Source organism: Gymnoscopelus microlampas (genome assembly GCF_963454915.1).
Source record: "Gymnoscopelus microlampas genome assembly, chromosome: 17".
NCBI classification, from domain to species: Eukaryota; Metazoa; Chordata; class Actinopteri; order Myctophiformes; family Myctophidae; genus Gymnoscopelus; species Gymnoscopelus microlampas.
This window is the reverse complement of record NC_139954.1, coordinates 17,558,660-17,584,803: the sequence shown is the minus strand read 5'-3', so window position 1 is coordinate 17,584,803 and position 26,144 is coordinate 17,558,660. Positions and strand designations below refer to the sequence as shown.

At 41.6% G+C, this 26,144-nt stretch overlaps 1 protein-coding gene and 1 long non-coding RNA gene across 5 annotated transcripts in view; both read right to left on the bottom strand.

Annotated features, from left to right (window-relative positions):
• Positions 1-650: 650 nt before the first annotated feature.
• Positions 651-4,968, bottom strand: LOC311064777. Of its 2 annotated transcripts, XR_014602749.1 has the most exons (6): positions 4,917-4,968; positions 4,619-4,684; positions 4,470-4,537; positions 4,121-4,218; positions 1,114-1,319; positions 651-1,033 (listed from the first exon to the last, which is right to left on the bottom strand). It is a non-coding gene; the product is annotated as an uncharacterized lncRNA (long non-coding RNA). The 2 variants fall into 2 exon arrangements; XR_014602750.1 differs by lacking the exon at positions 4,619-4,684 and having other exon boundaries at positions 4,917-4,954.
• Positions 4,969-7,940: 2,972 nt separating this feature from the next.
• The window catches only part of LOC311063951 (radixin), a 57,204-nt gene continuing 39,000 nt past the window's right edge, over positions 7,941-26,144 (bottom strand). For 2 of the 3 annotated variants that reach the window (XM_084083595.1, XM_084083596.1), the window contains exons 4-15: positions 26,043-26,138; positions 25,551-25,673; positions 25,050-25,201; positions 24,292-24,375; positions 23,778-23,924; positions 21,809-21,905; positions 21,514-21,677; positions 20,909-21,039; positions 12,652-12,812; positions 10,672-10,764; positions 10,158-10,361; positions 7,941-8,501 (exon numbers count right to left, since the gene is read on the bottom strand). In XM_084083595.1, coding sequence (XP_083939721.1) covers positions 8,337-8,501; positions 10,158-10,361; positions 10,672-10,764; positions 12,652-12,812; positions 20,909-21,039; positions 21,514-21,677; positions 21,809-21,905; positions 23,778-23,924; positions 24,292-24,375; positions 25,050-25,201; positions 25,551-25,673; positions 26,043-26,138 — 1,617 coding nt within the window. In that variant the 3' untranslated portion in view covers positions 7,941-8,336. The remainder of the gene's footprint in view (positions 8,502-10,157; positions 10,362-10,671; positions 10,765-12,651; positions 12,813-20,908; positions 21,040-21,513; positions 21,678-21,808; positions 21,906-23,777; positions 23,925-24,291; positions 24,376-25,049; positions 25,202-25,550; positions 25,674-26,042; positions 26,139-26,144) is intronic. The other variant, XM_084083597.1, reaches the window with a different exon arrangement.

Here is a 26,144-nt window from a genome sequence, read left to right as displayed (position 1 = left end):
AAGAGAAAAGAAAGTGTATTTGAAAGAAAACATTAAACAGATCACTAATAGGCTTACACACCTAATTAACACTCAGTGATGTTTGTCATTTTTTTATAATACTTTTCAATCTGTATTTCATGAACTGATAACAAACCAAGCTAACCGTCCATAAACTCAACACAATATTAGTCCGGCCGTTTCGAGCAAAAATCGTACACTTTACGATAAAAGCATGACATTTGGCACACCGTTAGGGCATGCCATAAGGAACATTTTTGGCTATAGGGCCATCGCAGTTTTGTCCTGTGGTAACTATGGCAGCCATTTTCCAAAATGGCCACCACCTGCTGTCATTTTACCAATAACTCAGGTGCTAGACCACCTAGGATCTTGATTCTGGTGACTAATCCTACATTTTCAAGGATGAGGAATACAGTGGTACTATTTACAACATGCTACTACCTAACTACATATATCTGGCATTCAGTTAATTCAATAATTGTAAACCCATCAAAATATGTAATGATGTAGTACAGTAGCCTACATGTTTTCAAACTGACACGTGAGAGTCAAGAATGCAGTACTTCACTGTTTTCACTCTTTTATTAGTAGTCGCATTGCATAATTATTTTAAATGGACTATAAGACACAACAAAGACAGAGTACTCATGAGTCATAGCATAATGGCATATAGACCAATTATTTGCGCTGGTTTCACCCAGCGCAAATACACCCCAACCCCCTCTTGTGTGTTGGCTAGTGAGGTGCGTCCTAGCGAGACCTGATAGAATGGGTTTCATTGCGCACATACTGGTTCCGCACATATTGGTTCTTAGCAGTGTGACGTCGTCTGTTAAGGGGTCTATTCAATAAAGCCAGATAATCTACACAATGTTAGTTGCACAGTCCACCACAGTAGCAAAGGGCAGTACACTGAAGTGCTGTCTTAACACATCTGCATTGTCCACTGCATCCCTTTTTGCAACCACAGCGGAAGAGTTCCCGACAGGCCAGGCTCGCTTCTGTGTGGTCCAGTGCACTTCCCATCCTCCTGTCAAAATTAGAATCAGCTTTATTGTCAGATCACAGGTTTACAAGTGTAAAGAAGTGGATTAAATTATTTGCATTCACCTGTCTCCTTCCTCTTCCACCCCCATTCACCTGGGGATGGGAGTTCAGGGGCTGCAACCATCGCCTGTCCCCAGCAGTGGCCAGCTTGGTAGGCTGCCCTCTTTGTATGTTGAATCAGTGCAGCTCGTGTTGGGGGGAGTCCATCAATTGTTCTGCCCTTCTAGGTGAATAGCTGCTTCCGTGCCTGATTCACTGATGCCTGGCCGCTAGTATGGTCATAGAGCAATACCACAAATGGTCAGTATCATTATCATGGTCAGTACCAAGGTCAGTACCATGGTCAGTACCATGGTCAGTACCAGTACCATGGTCAGTATCAGTACCATGGTCAGTATCATGACCGGTATCATGACCAGTATCATGGCCAGTATCATGGTTAATTATGGTCAATATCATGGTCAGTATCATGGTCAGTATCAGTACCATGGTCAGTACCATGGTCAGTATCAGTATCATGGTCCATACCATGGTCAGTATCATGGTCAGTATCAGTACCATGGTCAGTACCATGGTCAGTATCATGGTCAGTATCAGTATCATGGTCAGTACCATGGTCAGTTTCATGGTCACCATGATACTGACCATGATACTGACCATAATTAACCATGATACTGGCCATGATACCGACCATGATACTGACCATAATTCTGACATTAAACTGACCATGATACTGACCATGAAACTGACATTCTACAGACCATGATACGTACATGATATTGACATTATACCGACCATGATACTAACCATCATACTTGCCAGGAAACAACAATTTGAGCCGTTATTGTCTCCGCCAGGCCGAAAGGCATGGCGAGAGAGTATGTTTTACCCCTGTCCGTCCGTCCGTCCGTCCGTCTGTGAACAGCTAATCTCTGGCACCGTTAGCCCGGTTTATTACTGTAAATGTATTACATTATGAGCAGTTATTACATTATGAGTTGCTACAGCAACTCATAATGTAATAACGGCTCATAATGTAATAAACGAAATGTAATAAAAGCTCATAATGTAATAAACTAAATGTAATAAAAGCTCATAATGTAATAAACTAAATGTAATAAAAGCTCATAATGTAATAATCAGCTCATAATGTAATAAAATCATGAGCCCATAATGTAATAATGTGTTACATTAAGAATCTTGCGTAGCCACTCATAATGTAATAACACTGCATAATGTAACCAGAAAAAGTGCTCCCCGGAGCACAGGTCTCCGCCAGGTCAGGGAGGTTATTGTGGCCTCCTGGTGGCGCTATAATAGGCCAATGTGAAAAGGGTGCTATTTCTTCTTAGGCCTTTCAATCGGACACTGCATTCATGATTTGAGGCATTTTGTTCCAAAAATGTGTTTTGCTAAATTAGACCTGCTGGTGGCGCTATAACAGGCCAATGTGAAAAGGGTGCCATTTCTTCCTCGGCCTAGTGGGAAGGTGTGCGCAAAATTTCACGGCAATCGCACACTGCGTTGATGATTTGAGGCATTTTGTTCAAAACGAACCAATCCTGCAAACTTTGGAAGCCAATCTTAGCCAATCAGGATAGAATATAAAAATCGGAGAGACCCGTGTTGATCACATGACTATATAGATACTGTGTACCGATTTGCGTGAGGTTTGGACAAAATCTGTAGGAGTGATATCCAAAAATGTGTTTTGCACAAATCGGCCTCCTGGTGGCGCTATAACAGGACAATCTGAAAATTTTGGGGCAGATGTTCGGCTTTGGCATCCAGGGAGTGTGTGTGCACAGTTTCGCAGCGGCCGGGCTAACAGACACACGGACGGACGGACGGACAGACAGGGGTAAAACATACTCTCTAGCCATGCCTTTCGGCCTGGCGGAGACAATAACGGTTCAAATTGTTGTTTCCTGGCAAGTATGATGGTCAGTATCATGGTCGGTATAATGTCAGTATTATGTACGTATCATGGTCAGTATCATGGTCTGTAGAATGTCAGCATCATGGTCAGTATCATGGTCAGTATCATGGTCAGTATCATGACAGTATTATGGTCAGTTTAATGTCAGTATCATGGTCAGTATCATGGTTAGTATCATGGCCAGTTTAATGTCAGTATCATGGTCAGTATCATGGTCAGTATCATGTCAATATAATGTCAGTATCATATACGTATCATGGTTAGTATCGTGTCAGTATCATGGTCAGTTTAATGTCAGTATCAAGGCCAGTATCATGGTCGGTATCATGGCCAGTATCATGGCCAGTATCATGGTTAATTATGGTCGGCATCATGGCCAGTATCATTGTGACCATGAAACTGACCATGATACAGACCATGATACAGACCATGATACCGACACTGATACTGACCATGGTACTGACCATGGTACTGACCATGGTACTGACCATGATACTCACCATGGTACTGACCATGATACTCACCATGATACTCACCATGATACTCACCATGATACTGACCATGATACTGACCATGATACTGATACTGACCATGATACTGATAATGATTATTATGATGTAACACTTTACTTTTCTCAACAATATGAGACATTATTACATTATGAACTTTTATTACATTATAAGCGGCCACGTGAGATTTATAATGTAACACATTATTACTGTAGTAACTGAGTAGTACCACTGTAATATGCCTGACTACGCCACCTCCCGCTTGTGGAGGGGGCAGGAGGAACCCTTAAACCTTATTCTGTTCAACTTCCCTTAAACAGGAACAATTATTTTACTAGAGGCAGTTTGTGGAAAAATATAACAACTTTATTACCATAAAATTACAAAACACATCACTGTCTATTACAAACTAGCACGACAATTAAGGTATTTAAGGCAAGGTATTTAGTATTAAAATGGCAATCTAACAGTTACCTCTCACATTATAAGGAAGGGCGGGTGCACACAGTGAATACCAAAATAACTAGGGGAAAGAAAAGGGGACAGGCCTCAAAGAAATCAAGCAATATAAATACAAAACTCAAATACAAAACATGCAGTGCCAGGTTATATGAATACACACCAATAAAACCAAAGGGGTCCCCAGTGCAGTCCCAAGCTGAGAGGAGAGCCGTGTGCAGCAGGGCGGACCCGGCCTTGAACAGGGTTACATGAATTAAACTGTAACAGAACAGAGGAGAGAAACAGTTAAAATATGCCAATATGGATAAATGTTAAAACCTATGCCTACAGTGTACCTTGGCTAGATGGCTCAAACAAACAAAACAAAAAGAGTAAATTAACAGTGGAAAACAGTGGCCGGTGTGGTCCCTTTAAGGAGACAAACAAAACGCATTAGTTGCCAGCCCTAGTATCACACTATAAAACATTATATTCAAATCATTAAAAGAACAAAACAGCTTAAAACCTACTTTGTGTTGCAGTAACGGTGCACACAATATAAGGCCAAGGCGAGGGGGCAACCTCAACACCAGAGCTGCTGTATAAAAGAAGACAGTGATGTTACAAACTAAAATACATTAAAATCCACAAAAAGGCAATGCATAAGATACTGCTTTACCCGTGTCTCCAGGTAGGGCAGACAGAACAGAACAGACACCACCAGGAGGTCACTTCATTTGTAAAACTGAAATAATAAATAAATGCATTAAAAGATAATAAAACACAATGCTGTTGGCTAAATTAAAGTGCTAAAGAGCATGGGAAGCCTCCATGTGCTCAACAGAAAATAGGCAACCAAACAAACAAAAGCCAGTAGTAACATGTGCTCAAACAATAAGCTAAACATTAGCATGAGCTACAACAAACAAAAGGGTCGCACAAAGTAGCAGATCTACAAGGTTCAGTTTTTGGCCTACCATGTGTTCTCCTTCTCCCTGCATGAACCATGCTGCCTACAGCAGAGACAAATGGCTCTCTACTGGGAGGAGCTGGCTTTTATACTTCCTGGTCATGGTGGTCAGGTGCAGTGGGTGCACCAGTCACCTAGATTCCCACATTACATTATAGAAAAATCTGTTATTACGTTATGCGCTAATTCTTTTATTACATTATGAGCTGATTATTACATTATGAGTTTTTATTACATTTAAATTATTACATTATGAACCATTATTACATTATGAGCCGTTATTACATTATGAGTTGCTACAGGGCCCCCCGATGACGTTTTTCATTTTTTGTGATATTTGTGAAAATAGCTGATCTACAAGTGTTTCACAGTTTGGGTCCCAGGAGGCATCACATTTCTCTTTTGGGAATCGAGCTAAAATGTTTGGGAACCACTGCTCTAATGCAACACAAGTCCATGTAACCAACATCAGTGTAATGCGAGCACAAATGGTGATTGATTGGTAGCCTACCATACATGTAGCCTACTGCCTACCTACCTACAGTAGTAACTACCTCCGCAAGAAACTCTTAGATGCATCATGCAACTTTTCAATGTCTGGCTTTATATATCCGGCCCATCCATCCAAAGTCCAATGTGATTGCATTAAACAACGTTAAACTCACCAACATTGCAGCTGTACGGAAAGCTTGGATTATCCTCTGCCGATCCATCTGCCAAGTATTTTTGTTTCATAAAATTAGATACTTTCTGTCAATACATTCCGTGCAGGTGATCATTTCGAGTTAGGAAGTTGCGTTATTGAAAACGAGCGCTTCCAAACTCCAACACTTAAAAAATAATATCGCCTGCACAGAATTTATTGACAGAAAGTAGGTCATAACATGTCATCGGTGGATTTTTATGAAACAAAAACTTGACAGATACAAAGACGATAATCCAACAATCACATCAGACTTTTCTGTTTGGATGAATGGGCTGTCAAGGGTAGGTATTGCAACTCTATGCCAGATATTAAAAATAGCATAGAGTTGCTTGCGGCAACAGAAGGCCAACACAACCCAAGGTTCAACCAAAGGTCAACATCTTAAAAACACATGAACAAAAGAATAATAATAATACAAAATAATAGAGTGTAGAATTTTAGAGTGTCGCAACATTCGACACAGCGACTCGCCTAACGGCTCGCTCGGCGGTGCCTCTCGTGGCTCAAGTCCGCTTCAGGCGGCATGCCTCCGTCGTTTAATTTTTTTTTTGCTACTAGCTAACTTAATATAGGGTTTGTAGTCTGTTCTCACCAGCGGGTCTCGCTGGTGCCGACTGTTCTCACGGAAAAATGGAGCCGACTATGTTTTGGGCCGACCGTTCCGGTTACCAGTGTGTGTGTGTGTGTGTGTGTGTGTGTGTGTGTGTGTAGGCCTATATTATAACCTACCTGGCCATGAATGCATGCGAGTGAAAAATATATAATTAGGGGAAATGTACATGTATTTACTGTATTACTGTATTACACTGCATTAAAATACATGGACATTCAGAAGAATTGGTTACATGTAGCATTTTGACTGAGAATCTGCTTTAATTTTGTGCTTATGTACAGTATCAAAACATGTGATATGTATCACTGTCAAGAATCCAAATTCTTTTTTACCGTGGTTCACCACAAATTATAGTACCACATGCAAAACAAATGGGAGGATAAACCAATGAATGTCTCTGTGATATTTTTTTTTATTTTAGGGATTTTTCATTTGGAAATGTATAAAAACACAACCTTTACCAGTCTTTAATGAAGAACTGCTATTTTATTCAAATTCATTGAAATGTATGAAAAGAAAAAAAAAACAGCAAAGAACCTGTGAATTGTATTTAATGGCTTGGACTTAAACAACGAAGCCAACTTAAGTCATTTTTTGTATTTCAAATTTTCTTTGTGTGCTTCATAATTTCCAAGGAGACTAATGAACACTACCACGTGTTGAACACTTTCAAATTATAAATACATAAATAAATAAATAAAACCTTGACACTGCCCAATCTTATGTCAATGCCATTGCCTCAACTGTTGAGCGTTGCTGTCTGAAGCCTGCTTTATACTTCTTCGTACGACGGTGTCTTGCGACACCGTTGTACGACAGAGCACAACAGGAATGGCAGTTGAGCGGCATCGGCACAAACGAACATAATCATCATGTAGTTACTGTCGTGAAAAGTGCTTATCTTTCCTCTACGCAAATGGCCTTACGTGTTCTCACTGCATCCCTCACAAACAGTTATTTATTGTCAGGTACTGGAGGAGTTTCATACCCATACTGTACTCAGTTTATGGAAGCTGTTAAATCACTGCATCTGTAAATTATCCATTCGACTTAATGTCCCAGGCAATCAACAATATTATCCATATTCTACAAAGACAAAATGGCATTTTAATGAAAAATTCTGACCTAGTCCTTCATCAACGGAATCCACTCTGACTGAATGTCGCAGTCAATACCCTCAGAATAGCTGCATAGTAGGAAATATAAATTTCATTTTATTCATGAGCCAAAATATATATTTCAACAAATGTATCTTCAAAGGATGGAGAATGCCAGGACAACGTATACGTGCATCATTTCAAATTTGAACTTTCTTAAAGGGTTAAAACTACTAGAGATGAGTCTCTGCAAACAAAAAGCCATTTAAGAAAAGTTAGTGGATAAAGTCAAAGACAGGTAAGACTGACTGCCAACAAGGTAACCTTCCAACACAAAATGACAAAAGGTAACAAGGTGGGAAAGAAATGAGACAAATAAGGCAGATTTTAAAAGAAAATCATTTAAATTTGTCCGACTGATGACAAAAAAAAAAAGTAAAAGTAAGGTACAGATATTAAAGCTTTACAGACAAGTTTACCGGCAACATCAAAAAGCTACAAATGGCCATTTTCTCTTTTTGTCCTCCTTTGAATAAAAGCAAGATATCAACCAATTTCTCTCATCAGTCTTTTTTTTCTAGCAGTTTTTCTTTTTTTTTTCCAATCATACATGCAAGCATTAAAATTGTCCTTTTTGCTCAATGGAGGAGTTCATTTAAACAGGATATGCTGCTTGCTATTTTCCAAATGGAATAGTTACAAGACATGTGCTTGGGGGCAGAGCTCTTAAAGCAAGGAGCGGTCTGATTGGCTAACCGCTAATCATGGGCAGAGCTTTGGCAAGGCGTAAGGGCAGGGGTGAAGCCATACACCCCCCCCCCCCCGCCCCATGGCCTTAATTAATCTCCAGGGACAAAGGATTAAACGGGGGTGAGGTGGGATGGGTAACCGAGGGAGTCAGAAAGGTGCGGGCAGGTTGCTGAGGCGTTGTCATGGCAATGAGACTCTCCCCTCCGAATCTCTGTCTCTTTGTCTCTCTCCCTCGTGCATTCCCTCCCCCAGTCTCTCTCCTCACATGGACTCGAACTCGTCAATACGCTGCTTGGTGTTGCCCTGTCGGATCTGGCGTAGCGTCTTGTACTTGTCCCTACCGGCCCGCACATTCTCAGCATGCAGCATGTCATTCTGTGTCTTCTTACTGTCATCTCTGGCCTCGGCCAGCTCTGAGCTCAACTCCTAGGAGGGAGAGAGAGAGAGAGAGATGGAGAGAGAGAATCCAGTAAACATTTTGAAACAGTCTATAGGCCTACCAGAGTCCTGCATGTTCCTATTTAAGAACCCCTCCACGCCACAGTGTAACCAGACACAACCTGTTTATAAAAAACCTGTGATCCAACCCGCACCTGGAATCAAACTCGTAGGCTACACTCACTTGTTATCACTTTAAAGTGGTTGATTTGTTACTTTAACTGTAAACTTTCAAAAGGAGACTAGCTTCCGCAGTAAAAATGTCAATAAACTGGAGAAGGCTAAAAGCTGACACAGCTTGTCCAACTACCAAAGTAAACAACCACAACAGCCTTTATTTTTTGAGCGGTGTAGCCACTCCTATAAGTGGGTTTGGGACCCATCCGTGGCGAAAGTTTTTCTTTCCGTCGCGAAAATTTGTCTTTCGCTGTACTGTGATTGGCTGATTGGCTGTGACGTACTGTGATTGGCTAGCGAGACGCATGATGAAATTAAGAACTCATAAATAGCACCACTCACTTCAAAAACATTACTTTTTTCCATCACTGTGATGACCACTGTTGTTTTTGAGCAACAGTGGTCTGAATACTCACAGCAAAGGGTCTGAATACTTATCTTTGCAGGACGTGCTGTGACTTTTAACTTAAAACTTCGCTCATAAATAGCACCGCTCACTTCACACTGGGTGTGATTTTTTTAGATTGTTTTAGACTGTGAGGAGGAAAAGAACATTGTTTACTGTCCGTAGTTTAAGTTTGCTTCTTCTCGCTTGAATAACAAATCAAGCAGTGGAGAAGTCTCTCGCTGGAGACACCTACTGCAATTAACTATTTTTTTAATCTCCCCTGATCCGATCCTAGTTCATGCCCTTACCCACAAATGAAAAAGTTTTATTGATTTCTTTCACCCAGCATTTGTTGCAGGTAACTGACCTGGTGTACGTATTTCTCTGGTCTACTCTACACACATTTTTATTTGTATTGTTTATTTTTCTTTTATTTGTATTTTTAGTTGTACATTTGTATTGTATTTGCTTTGTTCAGGACACAGGAAGACTAGAGGCTCATTCATGTGTCTCTAATGGGGATCCTTTAATAAACATAAACATAAACACTTCAGCAGGCCCACATGTTCTACCCAGCCTCAATTCCAGAGGGATTTGAGTTGACAATCTGGTACACAATCAGAATGGCACCAGTATGTAACCCCTTAAACCCTATATACTTATGAGGGTAGAGACTAGAGACGCAACATGCCAAGCCGGGACTATGCAGAGGCGTCAAGTGGTAACCACTTTCAACTTGGCTTCCTTATTTTCGGCATGTCATTACAGGCAGAGTTCAAAAAATCTTTCTAAAAAGTTTGTAAAAAAAATACAAATAAAATACAAATAAAAATTGCTGAACTGCAAGTCTGATGAGGAGAGATGGCTAAGTGAACATCTGAAGCTACTGGTGATCAAGGGGAACTTATCTTACCACACACTGGCAACTTTCAAATAAAACACAGGCCCTGTCTCCCAAATAATTTCAGTATCAAGTTGCTGAGCACTTGTGACATAGAAAAGCAGTTAATAATGTTACCTATGAGAATGTAAAGATTTTCACAGTTTTTACAGTGTATACGTCCTAAAATCACACCCACCGCAAGCTGTTTCTTGACACGCTCGTTCTTCTGCGCCTCAGTGACTCTTTGCTCCTCACTGCGTTGGCTGGTGACCCCGTCACTTAGCAGCTCGGCACTGGCTTCTTCGCTGTTCTCATCCTGCTCGTCCGGGGCCAGGGGCGATGTCATGGCCGTCTTCAACTCCTCTTTAGTCTTCTCCAGGTCCTCCTGGGCCGCCAGAGCCTGGTGGACACGGAGATGGACGTGAGGGTACGTAGAGAAACATGAGGACACATGCAGAAAGTAGAGGTATATTGAGCGTAGGCCTATATCGACAGAGATACAGGCATGCATGGACGTAGACACACCATTTCAATGACAGAACTTTGTCGTAGAGCTGCTCAGGTTAAACACACAGTCACGCACACACAGTCAGACACACACACACACACACACACACACACACACACACACACACACACACGCACACACAGTCAGACAGACACACACACACACACACACACACAGCGTGCGCAAGTGAGGTAACCGTTACTTTGTGCTGCCATTCTGTAGCTTCCTCCTCCTTTTTCCTCTTGGCGTCCTCAAGCAGAGCGATTTTGGCAGTAAACTCCGCTAGCTCAGCAGCCTGCACAGAGCAGAAAGCGTGCACACAAACACACACATGCTCATGAAAATCCCCGTTGGCAGAATAAGCTATTGGACGCATAAAGAAGTTTTGTTTACGCCACTGGGCCTGCGAGGTTGGCAAACATCAGGGACCAGGGTACAGTCACACATCTGCGTCAGAAGCATTGTAGCCAAGGCATGCCGAGGCGTCAGGTACATCAATTTCACATGTTGTCCTGCGGGTTGTGGGCAGTGTGTAGTTTGTTTCACTTACGTTGGCGTGGTTGGCTAACTGGAAGAAAACTACAAGCGAAATGCCTGCCAAGTGGGGTAAGCAACAGGGCTTCTTTTCTTTTCTGACACCTCTGAGTTCACAAATGTTGAACTCCGCGCTTTAGACGTGTTGAAAGCCACATGCGTCAACATCGTCAACACGCCAAAGCGGTCAGCTCCACCCCTTTGCTCCCAAGGAATGGAGATGAATGGGGAAGCTGACACTCTGCATGCTTCTGAAGCGTATGTGTGACCGTGACCGTACTATTTTAAATGGATCAAATTGAATGGAGGACTTGACTTCACCCATTTTCAATCTTATCTCCATATAATTGGTCCTGGCTAATGCACATTATAAGATAGCGCCATTTCTGTCTACTTGCTTGTGCCTCAGAGGGCTGTGAACAGTTCAGAAATCTACCTACCGATGACATAATCGGTGGGGTTTCTAAGCTAATAGAAACTGCAGCCTTTCTCTTCCTGTGAAGATAGTACACTGAAAGAAAAGCCTATGTTCTTGCATCAATAAAAAAAAAGGTTTGAAATCTTGTTTGAATAGACCAAACCTGCTTAAGTTGTTCTTTAGCGCTAGAATTTACCATTCAATGGAAAAGCACCAAAATAGTAGGAACTAATAGTTTAATTATATTAGGCCTATATTTAAACTGAGAATAACCTTTATATCCTGAACCTATATTTATCTTCAAAAGATGACATTATTACTACCAACCACATTCACATATAAGAGATTATTTGCAACATTTAAGTAGAGACAATTACATTACCCTATTTAAGCATACATATTGGCTCGTATTACACTTACAGTATGCATGAAAAAAAGAATCTGTGAGGTACCGACAGCAATATTATGGTGTTTCCGAAAAGTCTAGCGTTACCTGCATCGGCGGTATAACACCTGGTTTAGCCAGGGAAGTTCAGCATCAAGTTTGCCTAACAATCTATGTCTTCAGCCAAACTTGATTCGTTTTGCCTAAACAGAGCTCTGCCATGAATTATGGCTTGGCTCAATAAATGGAAGGATTGTTAGTGATTGTTAGTGAACCATATGATTTATTATGAGAGGCTCGTCGAATAGTGAGCCAAGGTCAACTGCCAGAACTGCCAGTTCCTTTGAAGGGTTTAATGAAGGGTTTAAGTGCGGAGATTAAAAACTTAATCCTTACAGTGCATCATTTTCAGAGAATTCCCCTGTCATGCCAACAGGCTTTCAACGAATGTACTTGTCTGTTCACAAACTCAAAAGCTCAATTTACTCCATCGCACAACGGTGTTGCTTGCTGACAAGAATAATGTCTTGAAGGTCAGTTCTTGTCAGCAAGCAATACCGAATAAACAGTGCAGCGGTTCTTCATGTGGTCCTGGGGGGGGTTCCAGGGAATCCCCAGGAAAAATGTGTTAATATAGCATCAAAATCAGTTCAACCGCTTCAACCCTATTTTATACTTCGGCTATTTTCAAAAAAGTTTGAAAAATCTTTACAAATAATTGTGAATCATTTCGAAAATGTTTAACTCAAACTTTCTCTTATGGGGTCCCTGGCACGGAATCTTTTCAGATGGGGGACATGTTTGAGAACCACTAATGTAGTGCCGTATGGGAGCAGGGTGAGTACCAGTTGCTCCTGGGTCTTCTTCTGGTCGGCAGCCTGCTGGGCCAGTGCTGCCTTGGCCTCCTCAGCCGCCTGCCTCTCCTTGTCCAGCCTCTCGGCTTCCTCCTTCGCCCGTTTCCTTTCCTGGTCCAACTCCAGCGCCCTGCGAGTCTGCTCCTCAAGCTCTGTGGAGTGCACGCACAACACGCACGCACGCACGTACGTTAACATTTTCAATATTGACTACCAAGGCAAATGTAAATCTTAAACGTTTCACAGTGTGGGTTAGCGTTAGGGTTCCTATTTCTACTTTTATTATTTACCTTTTATTTTATTTTTTTAATCTTATCGGCAGTATATATTTTTTTCTTCTTCTATGTAAGAGCAATGCACCAAGTCATATTCCTATTATGTGAAAATATCTGGCCAATAAACTGATTCTGAGATTCTGATTCAAAACAATGAATACACAATAGTGATGACTGTGATGATGAATGTTGACCCTGAATGATGATACATTTTAACCACTTGTAACCTGCCATCCCTATTTTTGGCATGTCATTATGGGAAAATATTTTCCAACACAATTTGCGAAAATAGCAGATCTACAAGTTCACGACGAGTCACTGTGCAACATGTCGTGAGATTGCAGATCGGCTATTTTCGTGCGACACCGTCACACAACAAAGCAAGAAATAGGGCTTAAGTGCATGGTTAAAGGAACATTTATTGGATGAAGCCGTGATGTAGTAAAATACTGCATTCAATGCTTCAATCAATGAATAAACCATTCATCACAAAGTAACCACAATGAAAAGTGATAACAGTATATCAGAGATGTATTCTTCACATTCCATAAAAGGTCATTTTCCTGTAATTTCTTACATACAGCATTTCATGTTATTTTCTATGTTAAGACCTTGGGGCAGTTTACAACACAAAAGGACAATATAGCTGCAAGCAGCGATAATACAGGGCCAGACATGGAAACTAGAGAGAGAGAGAGAGAGAGAGAGAGAGAGAGAGAGAGAGAGAGAGAGAGAGAGAGAGAGAGAGAGTTTGTGTGTTTGTTTGTGTGTTTGACAGCTTATTAGTCCTTATTAGCTCCATTTGACTACACAACACAGCCATCATGGGAGAGAGAGAGAGAGAGAGAGAGAGAGAGAGAGAGAGAGAGAGAGAGAGAGAGAGAGAGAGAGAGAGAGAGAGAGAGAGAGAGAGAGAGAGAGAGAGAGAGAGAGAGAGAGAGAGTGGCTCCATTTGACTACACAACACAGCCATCATGGAGAGAGAGAGAGAGAGAGAGAGAGAGAGAGAGAGAGAGAGAGAGAGAGACAGACAGACAGACATGGAAACTGGAGAGAGAGAGAGAGATAGAAACGGAATAGATATGAGAGAGAGAGAGAGAGAGAGAGAGAGAGAGAGAGAGAGAGACAGACATGGAAACTAGAGAGAGATAGAAACGGAATAGATGAGAGAGAGAGAGAGAGAGAGAGAGAGAGACATGGAAACTAGAGAGAGAGAGAGAGAGAGAGAGAGAGAGAGAGAGAGAGAGAGAGAGAGAGAGAGAGAGAGAGAAACGGAATAGATGAGAGAGAGAGAGAGAGAGAGAGAGAGAGAGAGAGAGAGAGAGAGAGACATGGAAACGGAATAGTTTGATGAGAGAGAGAGAGAGAGAGAGAGAGAGAGAGAGAGAGAGAGAGAGAGAGAGCGCCATGGAAACGGAATAGATTGAGATTGTAGATCGGCTATTTTCAGAATGAAGTATGTCATACGTTAAAAAACGTACTCTCAAATATGCATTTCAGGTTATCTTTACCATTTGCACATGTATTCATTGATACAGTCATGTTGTTTGCAATTCAACTTATGGTTCTGTAACTCTGAGAGTGTACTGAGAGTGTACTGAGAGTGTACAAATGGAACCAAATGGACCCTAACGGGTCCATATGGTTCCATTTGCACACTCTCAGAGTTAAATTAACATTGATTTTATAATATAAATTCGGGCCCCAGGTATAAATGCCATTAAATGGGGGTCCGTAGCCTAATACATGTCAAACTGGGGGTACTTGACATTAAAATGGTTGAGAATCACTGCTAGAAAGCCGTATAAACCTTCTCTTATTGGGGTCCCTGGCTTATCTTTTCAAATGGGGGTCCGCGGGCTAATAAGTGTCAATTTGGGGGTCCTTGACATGAAAAAGTTTGAGAACCACTGGTGTAGTCAGTCGTGTGTACACACACACACGGGTGCACATCCCGTCGTGGAGGCACATAACACACACCCGCGCATATAACAGGCGGAGCCGTCGGCCGTCGCGAGCACACACACACACACACACACACCACAGTACATCCATGCGGCCCGTGGCCCATCGCGAACAGACACGGGCGATCATCTCCACCCCAGCCACACACACACACCACAGAGGCACGATGCTACTCCCGTCCCCCCCGTCGTCGCAAACACACACACACGAAACACAGCAGACTTTTTGACGCATACACGCTCACTTTTAGATACAGTCCTATTTTAAAAGTCTGCGTATGGGGGACGCGCGTATCCGCGCGCCTGGTGTAGCCGGTGTCATTGATAATCAATTGAATCTAAACAAACGGTACGCACAACGCATACGCTCGCTTTGAAAAGTCTGGTGTGTACTGTGTAGATCCGAGCGGCCGTAAGAGTGCACTGAAAGAGTGGGCGGGGTCTATGGTGCAGCCTGGTGTTGCCATGTCCGCGTATTGTAAGCGCTTTAGTGGCAATATTGGTGGTATTGTGTTTTGGCGTTGGTTGTGAAAGTGCTGGTGTGTGTGGGGACGCGTTGTGAGCTTGTAGATCGGCTGTTTTCCAAGAGGCAAGGTATATGCGTGAATGCTTCGTTTGGCCTTCTTTTCATAGACCTCGTTGCTTGTAGGGTTCGTTTGGTTTGGCCTCGTTTTCATAGACCTTGCTGCTTGTTTCTCTCGCAAAACCTGGCAACGACGCATGCGCAGTTTGATCAAGAGTCCCCCCAACCAACGAAGACACTGCCGTGAGGTTACTAGAATTATAGTAGGATGGAATCCTGGGATTTTGGAGCAATCTGCACGAAACGTTTAACACTTGAACTTTGGACCTCTGCCGACATAATGATGGGAGCGGATTTTCCATAAGTGAAAAAATGCAGAAGTTAGGAGCCAATGGCTGTTTTTCATATAATTCAAAATGGTGGGCGATCTAAAGGTCAGAGGTCAAAAGTCAGACCACAAAAGTTGTCGGGCATGAAGAGACGCATGTGTGTATCGAAGTTTCATGGTTGTAGGTCAAACAGGGCATGAGTTGTACCTGTTCAAAGTTGGCACTTTCAATTGAGTGCTATAGCGCCACCCTTTGACGAATGAGTGTGAGAATTATTTCTTGGTAGTTTTTCATGAGCATCTACCATATGGCCGAGTTTCGTAAAAAGCGTATGCACGGTTAAGCCAGAACTGGCAAAAACAAGTATTTTTCAAACTGCTCAAAATTGCGGAAAATCTAAGGGCGGAGCTTAATGGTAAAATCGATACGTGTGTTCCTCATGAGTCAAGGCACATGTGTAAGCAAGTTTCACGACTTTCGGCCAAACGAGGCATGACTTATGCCTGTTTAAAGTCTGCATTTTCAAAAAATTGCTATAGCGCCCCCCTTTGGCCAATTGGAGTAAGATTGGTTTCAGTGATATTTGGAATGACCCTGTACATTTCTGCAAAGTTTCAAAGAAATGTGAGTCTGCATGTATGTTTTAGGCGCAGATGAATAATTTTCATAAAACTGCAATAGTTAAAATCTATGGAATCCTAGGATTTTGGAGCAATCTGCACGAAACGTTTAACACTAGAGATATTCGAAGTAAATTTACACACTACAAGATCATACATAGATTTTACTACACTCCTGTGAAGCTTTTTAGGATGGGTCTGGTCGAAGACAAAAGGTGTTGGAAATGTAAAGGGGAAGTTGGAACATTTTTACATGCCTTCTGGGAATGCCCTGTGGTAGTACCTTTTTGGAAAGAGGTTCTGAGGAAAATGGGGGATTGGCTGGGGCAGACATTGCCCGAATCTCCAATGTTCTGTCTTCTTGGAGACAGCACACTCTTGCCACAAGGTGTCAGTAAAGGTGAACATGCATTGATAACTGCAGGACTTATCACTGCATCCAGGCTAATATTAAGAAATTGGAAGAGCTCATGTACACCAGGGCTGGCAGAGTGGACCCAACTTATGACTGAGACCGCTTCTTATGAATACTTGATTGCCAGAAAAAATAATGTTAAAGGGAAGTTTCATCTAGTGTGGGACTACTTCTTTTTGTACATAAAAGGTTTGCTGCATTGATCATATGTTGAAACAGATCGCAATTGATGTGTAATCAAAAATCACAAAGGGGAGGTAGGGGGTGTTGTCCGCTTAGTCTAGTTGTGTTATGACTGCCTGTGTTAGGTGTATTTAATTTATGTTGTTTGTTTTTATGTTTATTTATTTTTTATTTTTTGTATTTTTATTTTTTGTATTATTTGTACTGTCTGTACTGTTGTGTTGTTGGTTTTGTCTGTTAAGTTTTGTGAAAAAAGAATAAATACTTTAATTACAAAAAAAACACTTGAACTTTGGACCTCTGCTGACAACTTCTAGGCGGCGGAATTTCCATAAGTGAAAAAATGCAGAAGTTAGGAGCCAATGACTGTTTTTCATATAATTCAAAATGGTGGGAGATCTAAAGGTCAGAGGTCAAAAGTCAGAGTGTGAAAGTTGTTCAGCATGAGGAGACGCATGTGTGTATCCAAGTTTCATGGCTCTAGGTCAAACAGGGCATGAGTTGTACCTGTTCAAAGTTGGCATTTTCAATTGAGTGCTATAGCGCCACCTTTGGACGAAAGATTGTGAGAATTATTTTTTGATCGTTTTTCATGACCATCTACCATATGGCCGAGTTTCGTAAAAAGCGACAGCACGGTTCAGCCAGAACTGCGAAAAGTGGCAGAAGAAGAAGAAGAAGAAGAAGAAGAAGAAGAAGAAGAAGAAGAAGAAGAAGAAGAAGAAGAAGAAGAAGAAGAAGAAGAAGAAGAAGAAGAAGAAGAAGAAGAAGAAGAAGAAGAAGAAGAAGAAGAAGAAGAAGAAGAAGAAGAAGTGACAGAATACTGCCAATATCAAAACAGGTACAGAGCTGAGAGCTCTGTCCCTGTAATAATTGTGCCACCTACTTGCTCAAGCCTTACTTCTATGCAAATACCTCAAACATGCCATGGCTTTGCACTGGAATACATGCCAACTGTTGAAACGGCCTGCATTCAAAAATACTGACATTTCTCCCTCAAGTCCTGTATTTTTGTTATTTTTGTGATGACATGTTATCATTATTAAATTACAGCGTGTGACCTTTTCTATGATGTTGTTCCATGTCAGGTGCTATTTGTACACTGTTTGCTTTGCTATGTTTTCCCCCTAAAAATCAGTTGTGTGCACAGGGAACTGACACATGGTTGTTTAAAAAAGGTGAATGCTTGACAAACGACACAATTTGTCTCTGGCTGAAATCACATCACGCAGTATATTTTTCAACATACTTTTGATTGCATACACAATAGTATATTTAATTTTGGCCATACTAATCAGACAACGTGGAATGTTAGGAAAGTGCCCCATCTTGTGACAAAGCAAGGTACTGCATAGCTGTTCCCACTTCATCAAACAACTACATTCTAGATGTGTGTGTTTAATAGAGGAGTGATGTTGCGCCAGAGATTTGGTCGCTGCACGCCATGTACCGTACGTTGTTGTTGTCGCAGCTACCTCACTGCATTGTGGGATATCTATACCAGCATAGTGTCCAGTATTGCATACTGTAATATTTCGTAATAGAATGCATTTCACCTAGCTACTAAGTGTTTGGAAATACTAAAAAGTCTTGCACTAAATGGGCATACTAAATAGTATGTTAGTATGGAAATTCAGATATAGATTATAAACGAGTCAGCGGGGATGTAGGTGTAGACTGATTGTACTGATTGTACACTGAAAATAGCAGGTCTAAAAGCTCACAACACGTCGCATCACGATGCATTGAGAGCTTGTAGGTCTGGTATTTACGGCCCAACCTAGTATTAAATTCAGGCATTACTCAAGCCTGCATGAATGTAGTGAATCATTGAGCATGTGGGTGAAGTGAGTGAGTGAGTGATTGTTGAACATATGCTGTCTGTCTAGGCTGTCTAGTCTGAATGTATACTTTATAGTGTGAGTTCTATACTGTACGTCCATGTATTTAATTGTTAGTCTTCACATATTATAATATTTTTCATTCTTGGTTGTCATTGCCTTGTATGTTCCATTTTTTTGAGCAATAAAGTGTTTTCAAATTCTGTTGCTGAGAGATGAGTAAGTAATTTTTCATCGTCGACATGTCCTCAGACAAGCAGGAGGCAGATGATCCGATCATCAAAGCCAGAAGTGGCTGACCTACCTAGACTACACCGGTGACATCACACTGATAGCTGACACTATATCTTCAGCTCAAGAGCTGTTTTTCTTTTTGTTCCCCCAATTTAGTCATTATGCCAATTAATTCTTTCCCACACATGTGTTTCTGCTGCTATTGTTGCTTAAACTTTTGTCACTTACCGTGTTTCTCATGTTTTATTTTATTTATTTATTTTTGCTCTGTCCTGTGAATATGTTGTTGCACTGGCCTGTTTCTGTGGTTATCCTCCATGTTCAGCACTTTGGTCAATGTTGATTGTTGTAAATGTGCTATATAAATAAAGTTTGATTTGATTTGATTTGAACGTAGAGTCTTTACCCCCCTACTCCTTCCACTCAACATGCAGTTGAGTGGCAGTTGAGTTACATGCAGTAACAACGATCACCCTCCCCGCCCGGCTTCAATTGTGTTAGTATAGATTGGACAAACTGAATGCAGGGTGGATTGGAAACCCTAGTGGTGGACAGGTACTTTACTTCTGTACCACCCAAGTGCCTTGCTCAAGAGCTTTTAACATCTCCTGAAACGTCGGCAGCCAAATTGGGCTTAATGCTGAACGCCAAGAAGACAGAATGCCTGCATCTGAATGAAGAGTCGAATCATCCATCCGCTCTGTGAACAGCACTAGGGCTGGGCAATATAATGATATAATATTGATACTGTGATATGAAACTAATCCTCTGGGATTTTGAATATTGTAATATCGTATGGCATAAGAGTTGTCTTTTCCTGGTCTTAATCACTTAATCACAATATGACGTTATCGTCACAATATTGATATTGAGGTGTTTGATCAAAGATTTGATTTTGTCCATATCGCCCAGCCTGAATCAGCATTGACATCAAGAAAATGTAAGATTTCAAATACCTTGGCTCATATTTAGTCAGCAGAAGAAAGGAATTCCTGACAAGAAAAGGACACGCCGGGAGTGCTTGCAATAATTTACATCCAATATGACAGTCGGACGTCTCAAGCGCTAAGATTAACCTTTTCAAAGCCCGAAAGTATATGGTGCCGGCCAAAATGGACAATGAGCAAAGAGCTCCAGGATTGTCTTGACGGAACATACACAAGACTTCTCATGCAACCTTTCGTTGAGTAACCATCCCAGTAAAGTTCCGATTTATAGTGGCATCCCTCCCATTTCAGTTGCAAAGAAGAGTCTGCTTTGCTGGACATTGGTACCGAGCAAAAGAGTAGATCACCTGGTATAGTCTGCTCTGAACTGCCCATCACGAGGAAGCAGACCACTCACATCTCCAGATATTCTGAGTAGGGATGCAGGACTGACTGTGAATGAACATGGTGTGGCAACGAGCAACAGAAAAACAGCCAAGGGGGTTTTAGATACTCAGCTCCATGTTAGGCCTAACAACAGCCCTTAGCTGTAAATCACGGTAAACCACGGCCTCTTGGGGCTTATTGCTTTAATATGTGTGTGCATGAGCATGTGGGTGTGCATGTGGGCCTACTACTGACAGGGTTAAGAGTCTACTGTTGCTAGGAGACATGTGGAAACCCTTGTCAACATCCAGGCTGTGTAAGCCATATGCAGTGACAAATGCTGCGTTCTGCCCTCTAGCTGCGCAGAAACCCGTCTATTGAACCACACTCACTGCAATTAACAACATGAGCTGGTAATCTGGTAAGAGATTCAGGGCAACTGTGTTGTTTCCAGACAAAGGTCTATAAGTTGGACTGAGTTCCCGTGCACAGAGAAAATGAGTAAGTTTGAAGTGTATTGTAAGTGAGAGTGTACAAACTGTATACTGTACCTTTCTGAGCTTTCCGCGTCTGCTCTTCAATTTGCCTCAGCCTCTCCATCAATTCTTCCTTCTCTCTCTCTATCCGCTCCTTCTCTTTCTCTGCAATCTCTCGTTTCTTCTTTTCGTTTTCTAGCTGTGCTCTGTCAGAACAAAACAAATTACACAGCTGACACATCAACTGCTACTTATAGTATCAACTTTTTAGCTTTTATTTTAATTACTTTGTTTGTTTTTAAGACAGCATTCTGTTCCATGAAAAGAAATATGAGAGACATACAGAAGTAACAATAGAATTTCTTGTCATGTCATTTATTCATGTTATTTCAGTTAGGCTGTCTGTCATTGAATCATCTTATAACAATCATTCCTTCTTGTGATTATTGAGTCAAAGCTTAAGAACATGTTGCATTTCTGCCCCCAGTTGGTCAGAAAATACTTTACAGACACTTGCAACTGCATTTACTATTACTTGACAATGCGTCTCTGTGTTGGAGCATGTTTGCTTGTATTGCATTCTTGTGTGCATGTGAATATGCCTGTATACTGCAACTGGAGAACAAAAGGTCCAAATGGATCTGTAAGGCCATTTAAATTGCTAGCTGAGTTGGTGCTACCTCTCCATCTGTTTGTGGTGTTTCTCCTCTCTGGCCTGAGCTTTCATCTGCTGCACTTCAATGGTGTCTGGCTTCCTTCTCCTCATGTACAGCTCATGGTTGCCCATGCACAGTGCCAGGATGCGCTTGTTGATCCGCAACCGTGGGGCGTAGAACACAAAGTCCTGGTGGACAGAGGACAGAGATCACATGAAGAGCAAAATTCCAATTATGAAATGTACAGAAATGTTTAAAAAGTGTTATGAATTTCACATTACAACAGGAAATCACTATATTGTTTACTATATTTACTTACTGGGCCTTTCTTGTCGATGGGTTTGATGACAAACCTTTTGTTATTGAAGGAAATGTTCCTGATCTCGCTCCAGGGGAAGCCGATCTTTGGTGTCAACCTACGGAAAAATGACAAAAGATTACTATTCGAACAGTTATATTCTAACACATTCACTGCCAGGGGTAGTGCACCTGTCTTGTTTAGCTTCTGCCAGGGTTTTTTCAATTTTTCAAACCTTTTTAAGTAGTCACAGAATATTTAGCTCCAGTATGATCGATCCCCTGATGGTTACTAATCACGGATTTCACTGCTTCCGCAAAAAAAAATGTCATCGCACCTCCCGTTCGCTTGTTATCCGGCAATATCCGCTGTTAAAAATAGCATGTTTGGCCAAAAACACATTGTAAAACACAGGAGCCGAGATACAGGTTATTTCTCAAATAAATTAACCAGGAAGTGAATGGAGCAGTAAATCTTCGGATCGCGTTATCTCCTGGTTCGTAAATCTACGTTTGAAAACGCCTGTCAGCTTATCAAGTTCAATGGCAGGGGCTCTGAGCTTGCTGTTGAGAGGAAGAGTCTTTCTGTAAGTCTGCAAGGATTTCAGGTCCATTGGAAAACGTTTGGTTATTATCAGGGACTACGGATGAAAATGATCTCTTTGCTAACTCTGGCTCATTTACATTGATGTGAAAACTGAAATGTTGATCAATGTACACAGGAGTTCAGAGACCCCTCGGTCCATTTCATCTACTTCCACTAGGCAGATTTCAAAATAAAACATGTGTTGTCTAATGACACGTTTCCAATTATGTAAAATAATACAGCGTAAAATAAAATACACTCTTATTTTGGATTCCCAGTTGTAGGACAAAATCAGATTTAGATCCACTTGACAAGCAAAACAACAGACCTGGATTAAATGCGAGAATTTGGCAAAACTTCATATTTACGATAAGAAAACCGATTTTGTGCACAGGGCCCATTTTCACTTTAATCGGTCCATGGTAGGTAGGTAAGTAAATACATACATACATATTCTCCTGTATCCTGTATCAGGAGTATTCTTTCAGTAAGAGCTAAATAAGTCACTGAAGACAAGCTTGGAACAAAAGCTTAGCATCACACCAGCATGAGATTTTGGAAACATACCAGTAAACCAGGGGTGGGCAACTTTTTCTGGTACCAGATCTACTAAGCTGTTTTCCATGGCTGGTGAAATCTACCACCATCAGACAATGAAAACCACCACCGCTTTAACATCTCATTATAGGCTGCTAATTAGAATAATACGAACATACTGTAGAATAAGAATCAAGAATTTCATTTAAAAGATAAACCTAACATAGAATACGTCAATAGTTTAATCTGAATAATAGGTAAGATGCATTCTGAAAATAATAGTTATGCACATATTGTGCAAAAATGATATACAGGCATTTTAAAATATTGATGACAGCCGCTCGGGATCATGATGGCATTTTAATCCATTTCTCATGAAATCTCTTCTATAAACGGCTTCATATATAGCAGTTATTTTTAAAAGTACTTAAACTACAAATCATGCTGATCACATTAAGATTATTATGGTCAATCAAAAATAAATTATGAAGATTGCTCATGTGGTCTGTTTTATTTGCAGTACTGTCACACCACCAAAAGAGGGCAGCATTGTCAAACCGATGCTGCAGCAAGGCTACGCAGGAGGCTGTGAAACCTTATCCAATTAAAACCCTATTCTATCATGCAGCTACTCTATAGCTGCTATACGATCCTCCACGTCCTTCTCACATGCATTTTGTCCCATTCATGTCCCAGTCATAAATTGACCCATGAGAGTAAAAATGAACCCAGGCTCTTTTTAAATTAATATCAAAATGAACAAGGAGTGTAACTGAGACTGTGCAAACGTAACCGAACGGACGTGTTACATTTGTAAAGTCTCAGTGTTAAATGAATACACATTTTACAGTGTGTGACTGGTCCTTACTTGTCTTCGTGTTCGTAGATGTTGAGTCCCAACGCGTCCACACCCAGCCACAGCTCTGTGCCCTTCTTGTTCTTGATCTCGAAGTAGTTGACCCCATACATTTCCAGGTCCTGAGCGATCTTCAGATACTCCATCATAGAGTCCTCTCTGAAGACACAAACAACACATCAACATTACGGCACACACACAGACGCAGACGCACACACACACGCACACAGAACACAAAAAAGCCCCCTCAGCACACATACGCACATGCATACCAAGGTGATCACACACAGGTTGCATGCGCCAACCTGTATCACGGCAGCGAGTAAATTATTCATAAAAATTAATGTTGCAGTCAGTGTGTATCGAAGTGTCAGTCCTTTACATTGCATGCATGGTGTGTGTCAACCAACACTGTGACACACACACACACACACACACACACACACACACACACACACACACACACACACACACACACACACACACACACACACACACACACACACACACACACACACACACACACCTGAGCATGCTTCTGTGTTCCTCATGCCAAGTCTGTATTCGTTCCTCCCACTGTTCCTTAGTCAGTTTGTGTTGCTCCAGAACTCTGTAGGGAACAAATACACGCACAAGATAAATAGACAAATAATTATATATATATATAGAATTAGACAGGTCAGAAAGGGCCCCACAGAATTAGCTATCACTTTAGTTCCAGACTAATGTGGATACAAAGTACCACACACGCTCACAATGAAGACTGATGGAATGAAAATGACAGAGTTGGAGAGGGTTAGGTACTGAGATGGGAGAGAGAACAGCCCTGAATGCAGTGCCTCTAGTGGTCACAAGAATATGATTTTGGACAGACATACAGACATATTTCATGTGGGGCGTAAGACGTAAAACGACAAAGTAATGAAAACATGTACGACGTGGAGCAGAGTATGTCCTGTGTTAACAAATGTGTGTGTGTGTGTGTGTGTGTGTGTGTGTGTGTGTGTGTGTGTGTGTGTGTGTGTGTGTGTGTGTGTGTGTGTGTGTGTGTGTGTGAAGGTGAAGGAGGCCATTCTAAATGATGAGAACTATTGTCCACCAGAGACAGTGGTCCTACTGTGTGTGTGTGTGTGTGTGTGTGTGTGTGTGTGTGTGTGTGTGTGTATGTGTGTGTGTGTGTGTGTGTGTGTGTGTGTGTGTGTGTGTGTGTGTGTGTGTGTGTGTGTGTGTGTGTGTGTGTGTGTGTGTGTGTGTGTGTGTGTGTGTGTGTGTGTGTGTGTGTACCTTTGTGGTAGTAATCTGTCGGAGGATAGGTATCCAGGTTTGTGGATGTCTTTGTTGTAGTCAGCATACTTGGCCTGGACAGAGTAGGAGGCCAGTAGGACCGCTGTCTCTGGTGGACAGTAGTTCTCATCATTTAGAATGGCCTCCTTCACCTTCGCACACGCACACGCACACACACACACACACACACACACACACACACACACACACACACACACACACACATTGGGAAAGGTTACCACCATTGAGACAAACTCGTGCATATCACATGTGCTTGTTTGTAACACGAAAGCAGTAGTTTGGGATCAGTATGTATAAACAAGGGTTTAAATTGGGGACAAAATTGGTGTCCGTATTAGATTTGACTGAAGTTTCATAGGGTTGTGGTTAGGGTAAGCGGATATGGAATTAATGTCAATGCAATGTCTTCCAAAGTTTGTGAAACCAACATGTGTGTATGCGTGCGTGTGTGCGTATGTGCGTGCACGTGCATACACATACCTGTAGGAAGAAGAGTTTCTGTGTGATTTCCTGGATGAGTTCCTCAGAGACGTCCTCTGGGAAGAACTTGGCTCTGAACTTAAACTGCAGTGGGTTCTCTTTCTTCACATCCTGCTCGGTCACCTAGGAAGCAACAAACCGCCAGGACACTGGTTCAGATAACACTTACAATACACTTCAAACTTACTCATGAATAACCAGCTTTAAGCTTAATTTACCTCCGCAGTACAACCGGGTGGCTCGCCGTAAAGAGACGGATCTACAAGCTTTCTGATCTACAAGTGAACAACTCGCCTTGCGGCGAGTTGTTCACTTGTAGATCATAAAGCTTGCAAGTGTTGTGAGCCTGTAGATCGGCTATTTTCAGCAAAGCCATTTTATGCAGAGGGAAATACTAACAGACCTAGTATAGAGCCCTGGAGGACTCCAGATGGTTTAAGTGGTTAAAATTAACAAATAATTCCTGATTAATTACCATTTCAATTGTCCTACCTTCTTGTTGAGTTTGAGCCACGTGACGTAGCCTTTACTGTCTGTGTACTGAAGGCCAAAGAACCACACCTCCCTGAGACCCACCGTCTTCACCACCTGGAA